The 10,877-nt window shown below is 35.5% G+C and overlaps 1 protein-coding gene across 3 annotated transcripts; it reads right to left on the bottom strand.

The window, feature by feature from the left end:
• Positions 1-27: 27 nt before the first annotated feature.
• LOC8286569 (abscisic-aldehyde oxidase) lies at positions 28-10,304 on the bottom strand. 3 transcript variants are annotated; one of them, XM_025156776.2, is made up of 11 exons: positions 9,937-10,077; positions 9,617-9,684; positions 6,876-8,564; positions 5,984-6,243; positions 5,650-5,859; positions 5,252-5,470; positions 2,734-3,699; positions 2,379-2,474; positions 1,620-1,718; positions 1,173-1,362; positions 28-390 (listed from the first exon to the last, which is right to left on the bottom strand). In XM_025156776.2, exons 3-11 carry the CDS (start codon positions 8,341-8,343, stop codon positions 179-181), a joined length of 3,720 nt encoding a protein of 1,239 aa, XP_025012544.2. In that variant the 5' UTR covers positions 8,344-8,564; positions 9,617-9,684; positions 9,937-10,077; the 3' UTR covers positions 28-178. The 3 variants fall into 3 exon arrangements, 2 of the variants coding, with proteins under 2 accessions (XP_025012544.2, XP_002515837.2); XM_002515791.4 differs by lacking the exon at positions 9,617-9,684 and having other exon boundaries at positions 9,937-10,296; XR_007216867.1 differs by lacking the exons at positions 28-390; positions 1,173-1,362; positions 9,617-9,684 and having other exon boundaries at positions 1,614-1,718; positions 2,670-3,699; positions 9,937-10,304.
• Positions 10,305-10,877: the final 573 nt, after the last annotated feature.

The raw sequence follows: 10,877 nt of genomic DNA on the forward strand, positions 1-10,877 counted from the left end.
GAAATAAAGTCAATAAAATTACCATGATTTTGTAAGAACACAATTGTTACACATGATTTATTCCATAAAAAGGCTTTAGTGAATAGTTCAATTCATAGTTCTGCACAATTATTTTTGTTCTATAATATATCTATATAATTCTCCATCGATCATCAAGTCCAACTTAAAGAACTACTGCTCATTTCATTTTCCACTGCAAGTACCTCTCCACACTATCCAGCCCACAGAGCTCTTTCACAACAGGCATGGTGGCAGGGACCCCCAGGTGGAATGTCGAACGGATTTCATCTTGGCAGCCCCACGAATTAAGCTGTTGTTGTGCATCTTTAATAGCAGCTCTTGTAGCACAGTGAATTGATGCTGCTAGGAGCAATGGTGGCTCACCAGAAGCTGCATAAAGCACATACAATTCAACATCCTTTCATAAAACTGCAAAGAACCCTATAACAACAATAGAGACCTTTTAAAGCATTGCAGTAATATTGCTACTGCTGGTGGAATTTAGAGTCAAGTGTAATTTGATTATCCAGATCTATTTTGATGGCAATTGCGATTTCGGCAGCAACTCTGACTACGATCATTTTTGAAGCCTCACTTTCTTCCTGTGCAGTTCTTTTGTAGCCTTTTAGTATGGAAATGACTTTAAATATCATCTTAAGCTAACTGTCGTTATGTTTATTTATAATCCATGTTTTATACCTTCTAGAAAATGCATTTCAATGTTTTCTCTCTCTCAGAATGAAACATGTAAACTCTTCCCACTGAAAATGGGTTTCCTTGGTGCTGAGCCACTAACTCACGAAACAGCAAACTGGCAGTTTCCAGCGTGGAAAAAGCTGTCTCGTTTGTCATTGTGTTATTCAGTGCAAAAGAATAATATGTCATCTAACTCATGATCACACTCATTTTCACGAGAAAATGGGATATTTTGACCAATTCTTTTTATCCTAATTTCTTTAAAAAAATTAACCCTCTTGAATCTATTCCAACTTATTAATTACTAGTTAAATAGTTGAACTCTAAACTATACTACCATCAGAAAGCTTAGAAAACAGGGAACTCTTTATTGTAACTTTTAAGTTGCCCATGAGAAAAGACATTTAAGTTAACCCCTGTACAAAGAATATCATTGAAATTCTTTTTGCATATTTATAGAAGTAGAAAAAGTTTACCTTTCGAAGAGAGTACACGTTTTTTATGACGTCCACTGTTAAGTACTTCCACATTCAAGTGTTTCGGTATGGTGTCTAATGTAGGGATCTTGTAATTCCAAGTGCCTTCCTGAATCACCAATCCATCTGGGTCTGTTGTGTATTCTTCAAGCATGAAAAACCCAATTCCTTGGACAAAAGCTCCTTCAATCTGCAAAGACCAATTTCTACCTCTCAATATAAAAGACCGTTAAAATTACCAGTTATAAACTCTCATTTGGTGCCTCAAGAACTTTCTGGTAAGTCCATTCACTGCACTGTACCCCTCATATCAAGAAACAAGATTTTCAAGGAACTAAATGCCATCGAAGTACATTCAGAAAACCCGTATTTTAAGACTAGTAAAAATAAGGAAGTCTTCAGATTCAAGAATTTGATTTTCATATTGCATATATAATGCGATCTGACCTGTCCTAGATCCACAGCTGGGTTGAGACTTTGTCCACAATCATATATAAGATCTGATCTCAAGATTGTCGTTTCTCCTGTCAGAAGGTCTACCTCCACCTGTGTCAACATAGCTTTATGTTAACTACACAATTATCAATTTTATTTACAAATTAATTCCTGAACTTTACACTTTAATAATTTTATCTAATTGTTTCAAAATTTTAAAATAAATACTCATTCTTTTAATTTATTTTCAAAAATACTTCTTGATAACAACTTTTGAAGTTTCACAATAGGAAGTCGATTGTGCTTACTAAAACAATAATAATATTGAATCTGTAAAAATAGTTTATTCTAGACTTAATAATATGTCCATTAAAAATCTCATGTATGTGCATTACTTCACATATTTTACATCTAAATACAACAAATTTTTTATTAACTCACTAATTTTTATATTAGCAAGCAGAATTGATTTGCCACGTCATTTTTTTCATTGTAAAATTTAAAATTTCTTACCGAAAAGTGTTTTTGAAAATAAATTGAAAGCATAGAAATTTTAAAAACAATTGAATAAAATTATTAAGAAGTGTAAAGTTCAATGGAATTAACAAGAGGTACCTGAATTGATTTCTTACTGCATTATTTAAAATCTCAAGGCCACCTAACTCTCATGTTAAAAGAAACAATCATTCAATTTCAGCTCACACTCAAAGACAAGAAACATCACACCCGTACACGCACAAAGTAAATGGAGAAGTTTTTGCAGAAACTTACCTCGCTCACTGCAGCACCATAGTTTAAGTATAGGAGGGAATCAGCATTCGGAACAAAGTAAGAACTCGCAGATAAGTTCACAGCTTCCTCGTAGGCCTGCAATTTTTGTGGACTATACTGGTTAGATGGAAAAGATTTTCCATATCTGGTTAAGAAAGTACACAGGGCAGTTTCATACACTCTCATTAAAGTATTACTTCATAAAAAGGCCCCATGTAAACATAATAAGCAAAGAAGATAATGTTCAGTTACAAAGAATACATGAAATAAAATAATAAAAAGCCAGCAAACCTCAGTTCCAAAAAGGAGAATTGTCACAAAGACCATTGAATACTCGGGATAAGCAGATAGCTACCTGGTGTATAAGCAACTCCCATTTTATAGAACCTATTTTCTCCTGCAACCTTTTCTTTAGAGGTGTCAGCCTGTCAACCAAGGTTTCACAGCAAAGTCTAACTGCTTCGCAGCTAGATTCAGATGTAGTGCTCCCATCAGTAAAACCCCCTTGAATTAAGCTCACAGTATCAGACTGGACAACTCGTACTTTATCCAATAGATCTCCTGCTTCATCACATTTGATTGCACTAAGACCAAATGCCGCCATTTGCTTTACCTTTGTCCACAGCCCCTGGCCCAACTCTATTCCCCCAACTTCAACAACAATAGACCCATCACTTAGAATTCCTACTTTTCCTGGAGTTGGCCTCAACATTACTTCGTGTATAATAGGTATTCGAGAAATACCTCTTTTCTTCCATACATTACAGCTATTAAAATCTTTTATCATTATGGTCCTCTGACTAAAGTTTGAAGATGTTGCCAACTTATCCCATATTGAAGCCAATGTATATTCCGGAGGTTCCCCGGCACTCTCATCATAAAATAACTTAAGGCTATCATATGTGTGGAGATTTATGGCTCTCACAGAATCTGCATCCATGGAAAGAAAAGATGCTACATCTTCAATTATAGCTTCTGCAATAAATGACCCTTGCACCTGTCCAGGGGCTCGCATTGCTGATCTGCTTGGAAGGTTTGTTTTGCATACCTTTATATTAAATGATAATGCACCCCAGTCATACTTTTTAAGTGTACCTACAATGTTGCTAGGCATTATAGGACTCCAATCTGGAAAAATGCCAGCATTAACCAATATATCCAGCTGTAAGCCCGTAATTTTCCCATTAGATTTAAATCCTACACTGTAAGTTACTTTCATGGGATGCCTTCCTCCTGCCATTATCATATCAGTCTTACGATTGAAATAAATCCTAACAGGGTGCTGTAACTTGTGTGCTGCGAGCGCACATGCTGTAGCAACCTGCAAAATCACATAATACCCCCCTTGTAAGGACCTGCACCAAAAATTAAGAGATAGAACAGCTAGCAAATCCTTAATCATGGGGAGAGATGGAGACTAATTATTATTTTCACCAATGTGATAATATAGAACAATTTTGAGTGATAAAAATGCATTCATGGAAAGTTACATGCAACAATGAATCAAGTATTTTTACACTAATAATAATCCATTGCGAATTCAGCCTGTTTGTTTTTATTATTATAAGTGGTAGTATGATTTCTAACAATGATATTAAAAGGTTAGAGTAGCAATTGTTACTCACAAGGTCCAGAAATTAAATAAAGTATTCAATCATTTATATTAATTTAATCATCCACTTTGCATACTGTGAAATCTATTTACTGAGTCACTCTCAACAAAGAGAAGAGTTCATTTAATTTCATTTAATGATACCATACTAATTGGGTTCACATTCTAGCATGCAAGAATTTGATCTCCTCTCTATTCTTCTACCTCTCAATGTCATTTAACAGACGAGAGAGAGGGAAAGAGAAAAAAGAACATGCCCTTCACTGTTTGATGTGCTAGTGCTACCTAAGTAATTTATTTTTTATTGTTGAATGCCACTAAAGATACTTAAATTCGTATTTGCCTTGTTTGGCAAGTATAAAAATGCAAGTATCCGTTTTAACTGAATTTTATCTCATTAATTCTCATATTTGTAAACCTTACAGTTGCTAGAATTCAATTCTTTCAAATGTAATTACGATAAATTAATAAAAGCATTTTGAAAGAAATGAAATCATGTTAAATGTGACAAGATTTTGCTAGATTTTCAATTCCATTAACTCTTGCACGTGATTTCTTCCAAACAAGACCACCAAGAAAAACCATAAGAATTTTCAACTGTCAATTAAAGCAGCATCCCTCAAGATTACCAGGTTCAGATGCCAAACTTGATATGACTCTATTCCTAGTTTTATAACCTCTGCCAGTGTTTGCCAGCATCAGTTTGCACATGATGCTTAACTATAATTCTTCCCTGCACAAGATATAAAGTTCACGCAAAAATTCTGCCAACTTAGCAGCCATGTAAGTCTCCCAGTCCCAGCACATTTATGAGCACATTACTAAACCGACAAAGAAAAGAACGCAGTATTTTCTTGCACTAGGGAGACAAGTAATCACATAATATGGCTATTCAGAGAATGTACGAGTCTTAAGCAAAGTTTACAGACTAAACCCCTTTATCTCACAATATCAAGCAAACATTCTTTATCAGAAAAGAGCCAGAAATTCGCCTTCAGAGTAAATCAGTTTATCTATCCAATGAAAACTCAAAATCAGCCTAAAACTATTTATAAATATTTGATTCAAAGATGGAGGGTTTTGTTGGCAATGCAAGTAATAAGCTCAACGGATGGTGTTAGACACACTAGTGTAGACCTTATGCAGGATAATCTGCATGCATTCCACATTATATGTTTTTCATAATGTGTCTATATATCTATTTCACTAAAGAAGCAACTAAATACTGAACTACATCAGACTTGTATAAGAAGGTACTCACAGGCATGGCTTTCTGCCCTTTTCCACCAAAGCCTCCTCCAACCCTTCTTGTGATCACACGTACATTATGTTCAGGAACACCAAGACATTTTGCAATCACACCATGTGTAGACTCAGGGCATTGAATTGAACTGTAAACCACTATGCAGTTGTCTTCATCAGGCATGGCAAGAGCAGCTTGATTCTCCATATAGAAATAATATTGCGACCCAAGTTTTATCTGAATGTCATGATTCAGCAAAAAGCTGGAAGTAAGCAGTGATCATGCATACTGTTACTAAGGCAGTAATGTACTAAAAGAACATCGAGTCTTTGCCTTCTAGTCTAGCAGCTTCTTATTTTTATTTCCTTCTATAGAAAAAAAGATGGAAAGCATGTTAATGAGAAGGTGCAAAGTACCTCCGAGAAGAGAATCTTGTGATCAGCTTCAGCCATTCCCTTTGAAATATCACCAACTTGTTTTGGGGAGAAAGCAGGAGGGACCTCGAAAACGCTAGATCTCTCAATAGCCTCTTCTACAGTTAAAATGGGAGGTTCTAAATTTTCCATGTCATAATCAACTGTTGCAATATTTGATGCTACTTCTGCTTGTTTCTGTGTATCTGCAACCTGTGAAGATCATTTAATTTTAGACTAATTTAAGCAATATATCCCTCATAATCCCATCATATGGATATTTGCTCAATCCCCAAAGTAATAACTGCCAAACAAGAATGATGGAGAAGGGAATCACCACAAGTGCAAGACGCTGTCCACAACACTGAGTAAACTCATCAGCAAACAAAGGTTCAGGACCAAACATGGTCTTAGAACCTATGTTTTGCCCACCTTCTGGAATGTCTCTAAAAGAAATAAGTGCACTGACTCCATCTGGGAGTGATTTAGATTTGAATTCTATACCCTTTACTCTCGCAAAAGGCTTCGTACTATAAATGAAAGCTCCATGTAGACAATTTCTAGGAGAGGGAATATCATCCACAAAAACAGCCTCGCCTACATAATTTGTTAGATAAGTTAAATAGCCATTTGTTCATTGGCAGCTCTGAGGTATGAATCAATAGAGACATTTCATGTTATGTTAAATGGAAACGAACACAAAATATTAGCATGGAACATAAAAACGGGTAGGTCAATATTAGAGACCACAACAAAGTGGACAAGTTGAAAGTAAACAATTTATTTATTTCTTTTTTACTTGTCAAGAAAAACAAATGGTTCAAGCAAAAGTTTCATTAGTTACTGTTTCTATTGCATGTACATGCACAGAAAGACCACTTTATACACCAAACAAAATTATGATGTTTGAGTAAGAGACATATTATACATCAAACAAAATTATGATGTTTGAGTTAGAGACATATTATACACCAAACAAAATTATGATGTTTCAAGAATAATACTGAGAAAGAGAGAGAGAGAGAGAGAGAGAGAGAGAGAGAAGAAAGATAACTCGAGCAATCAACTTCAAGAACATAAACCTTAATTAAGACCAATTAAAATTCCCTTCACATAGGCTACCAGAAAAAAGAAAGATAAGATAATTGTAAATGTAAATAGATGAAGCAGCCCTCGACTGCAATGTAAAATAAACGGTCAAATAAAATACTCTGAAGAAAGGTACAAACCAGAAGCCTGAAGAGCAGCTCCAGACTTTGTAACTGCCTCACCAATTGGACGGTATTCTTCATTTATTTGGATCACCTGCTTTGATGATGATGGTAAAGTGGGAAATTTAACAGGGTCCATCCAGTCATTATTTTGTTTCAGTTTTGCATCTTTCAACATTGAAGTATTGATATATCCGTTCAACAAATCATTAGAAAGGAAATTCACCAAGGGGCTAAGAAAATCAAAAAGAAAACCAACAGCCAGGCTTGACCTATAAGCAGGATACGAAGTCCCGTCCTCAGGTACCACGGTAGCTTTAACTAATTTAATAGCTTCATAAAGAACAGCAGCAGTTAGCACTTTTCCAGTTAAAACTTCCTCAACTTTTATTGCGCGAATTGCATGCTTGGTTCCAAAAGCACCAAAAGCCAACCGACAGCTATTCAACACAAATCCACCAGATGAATTGGGGCAGGAAAATTCAGCCAAGAAAGCAGCCTGCAGATAGGGCAGAGCATTTCCAAGGGGCCGTGGTGCAGCTCGATAGGTTTCAAATAACAACTTATTCTGCCTTTTAGGAGATTTGCTCTTTAATGATTCAGAATTTGGGATTTTAACACTTAATAGTAAGCTTTTGGAATCCATAGGAGGCCTTTCTAGAAACTCTTCCAAGGTAATCTTTTCATGTGTGGTACCAGTAATAATATTAACCAAAGAACCAGCTGCTAGAAGGACTGTAGCAATATCTGAAGGAAAATGTTTCCTTTGTGCCATCACCAAATTTCCCCCAACACTACCTAAATTTCGAACAAACTCGGAAGCGATTTTCTCCATATGGACAGCAATTTTTTTGAAGACCAATTCACATTCTGAGAGGTATTCACCTTTTCTTTCTTCCCTCAAAGCTTCAATTGCTTTAGAAATTGTCACAGAAGCCCCAATTTCAATCCCAGACTGATCTCTTCTAATGATTGAGAGCTCAGGAATACGTGAAAGATCTACGTATTTATCATAGTCTTCTATTTCCTTATAGTAACTCACAGCCGTATTACTAACCACTAGTTTCATCCGAACATCATCTGCATTAGTAGATTTTAACAAGCTCTGAAGCTCCTCAATGCTTGCAGGTGTGTACCAAGAGTACCTTTCAGAATCTAAGAGCAAGGAAGATTTTACTTCCTTTTTTAAAAACTCAGGGAAAGTACAAATCTCATGATTATGGTTATACACAGGTAAACTGCTTATCTTTGCTTCCTGAAGATCTTCCTTCTTCCAGAAGGAGTTGAATCCCAAGTCCTCAATATCGACATCAGCTGCAAAACTTTTGCATGCATCAGCAATGGGCCGATATCCAGTACAACGACAAAGATTTCCTGAAATAGCTTTTTGAGCTTCAATGACTGTCAGCTTTGAAAATCCTCGAGGAGGCTCTGGTCGATCAGCCTTTTCAGCTTTAACAAGGGCCCCAAAGAGTGAAATACACATTCCAGGAGTACAGAAGCCACATTGAGAAGCATGGAATCCAGCAAAACGTTGGTGAATTGAGTGGAATCCATCTTTGCTATTACCAAGGCCTTCACTTGTTGTAACTGAACATCCATTTATACTGCAAAGCAGTGTTAGACATGAACTTACTGTAAAATCTTCAACTTGGTCACGCACTGGATCATACTTGGAGAGCAAAACAATACAAGCACCACAACCACCTACAACCAACAATTAGGGTACATGTTGAGTATTCACGTAAATGGTTAACAGTTTCAACTGCTCAAGAAATTCACAGAAAAATATAAGCTGAGGAGAGGCACAAATGGGTATTCATTTACTAAAACAACACAGATGTAAACACCCACGACTTGCAATAAGAATGCGAATAATGGAAAAGCTCAAAAACCATGCCATGAAATTCAAATCGTTCACTTTAAAAGTTGAGGTTTTCCTTTCTTGCTGGTCATTTTAGTCACACAGTACTCATTCGTTATTACTCCAATAGCATTTTGATTGATTTGTTTGCAATCACAATTATGCAATACTTTTTTTGGTCAATAACCAAGAGAGCTTTTATTCTGCACAGAAAGATTACAATGTATAATTGAAGCTTCATCTCAAAATCAGGAACTAAAGAATACAACTCAACAACAAAACAGACTCAAAGAAAGAATTAGTCACATCTACAGCAGACAAGAATCAAAACTCAACATAACTAAACATAACTCCGGCTGCCACATGTATTATTACTAGCAGAGTTGGTGACATGGCTGAATTTCAATAGAATAACATTTTTAACTCTTTGAAAAACTATATCTGTATCAACACTTGTGCATTACTTACGTCACCAAATATATTGTTAATAAAAATTGTAAAACTAGTTTTTCTTGAAAAATAACCAGAGCTAAGCAACCTAAGTGTCAACTAATATTCCAATAGTCCATCATCTATGCAGAAAAGAATTAACATAAGTCCAAAATCTGTCCTACAATAAGAGTGTATATGAGTCAATCTACTCATCCAAATTTGACCTGACAACAGCTTGAGCTTTAATTAGGTGAATTCAAGTATTATAATACTCAACAGAACTGAAGCAGCTCACGAGCCTAATCAAGAATCACCTTGTTATATGATTTGGTCAATATTATTAGATTTTTAATTCAAACTTGCTAAATTTTTTATATTACATAGAGTTGATTTCAAGTATTCCAAATATCTAATCCAGTCCAATTTGAGTATGAAAAGTTGAAGCTTGAGTCAAGTATCAAACTTGGGTTTCTACTGGTGTCAAGCTCAGAATGCTAGTCAATTCACCAACTCAGCTCAATTACACCCCTCCTACAAAGATACACAACAAGCCAAACCCATCAAAATCCTCCACAGCTCATTATCTTAGAGCTAAAGCACTAAACACTAAATATGCACAATATAGAATTAGTCATTACAGCCAAAAATAGAAGTACGAAATTCAAAATGCAAAAGAAGAAGAGCAATCAACAAATTAAAGAAGAGGATAGCAATTAAAAACAGTAGGCAGTGGTACCAAAGACCCCCCCACAACAATATATAGAAGCAAAAGAAAGAGAGTACCTTCACCACAGCTGAGCTTCACACTCTTGAAAGGTGTCTGAGAACGCAAGAACTCAAGCAAAGTAGTAGAAGGGTCAATATTTGAGAGCTCAAATCTCTTCCCATTAACAGCAAAAACAAGATTGTGATTGTCACTCTTTCTTGATCTTTCCAAATCCATTTCTTTGGGTTGTTCGAGACCCAGAAGATGATAAGGAGCGATAGTAACATTGGCCCTTTAATAAAGGTGAGAATGGAAGTAAATAAGCAAACGTATCAAGACACAACACAGTGATGTCACCTTTTAATGGGGTCTTTGGCCTTTGCAGTCCATTATTGTAGTGGGAGCAGGGGATCTTTTGCTCCCTGTCAGGAAAAGAGACAAGCGAGGTGATCGTGTGCAACTTTTGAGTGTCCAAAAGAGGATATGTATCTCGTAAATTTTATGTACACTGCACCGGATCAGTAAAAGAATGTAACAGATGTAGGCAAAAGGTACAGAACAAAAGCCCTTGAATAATTTGTGGAAAGACGATTAAAACCTTAATCTTCATTTTGTCTCAATGCCACCCTTATCCTTTTCAAAAGAACAAAAAAAATCAATTAAACCCAATAGGTAACACAGCTAGTATTTCCGTTAATGGTGGGGCTCTCCATAATTTACCCCCAATAGTAAAATGCCATCTAGCACTATATTTTATTTATATATTTTTATTAAAATAATAATAAAAACATTAAAGATTAATAATTATTTAAAACTAATGTCATTTTCTCTCCTTTCTCCTTTCCCTTTTCACTTTTTTATTTTCTACCATCCAAACTACCCTACAATTTGTTTCTCCCTCCTCAATTTAAATAAAAGGTCCAATAACATTAAAAAATTAAATAATTTATCTATTTTTATAAATTTAACCTATCTTTTAAATTTTTATTTAAATGACCCCATTTAACTAATTAATTGT

Source organism: Ricinus communis, chromosome 8, assembly GCF_019578655.1.
Source record: "Ricinus communis isolate WT05 ecotype wild-type chromosome 8, ASM1957865v1, whole genome shotgun sequence".
In the NCBI taxonomy this organism is placed as follows: Eukaryota; Viridiplantae; Streptophyta; class Magnoliopsida; order Malpighiales; family Euphorbiaceae; genus Ricinus; species Ricinus communis.

Coding starts and splice junctions, on each gene's coding strand:
- LOC8286569 (XM_002515791.4), bottom strand. CDS start 10,096: ATGGATTTGGAAAGATCAAGAAAGAGTGACAATCACAATCTTGTTTTT. Junction 3,700..5,251: donor AAGGGCAGAAAGCCATGCCT/GTGAGTACCTTC, acceptor GTGATTTTGCAG/GTTGCTACAGCATGTGCGCT. Junction 1,719..2,378: donor ATGGTGCTGCAGTGAGCGAG/GTAAGTTTCTGC, acceptor ATGTTGACACAG/GTGGAGGTAGACCTTCTGAC.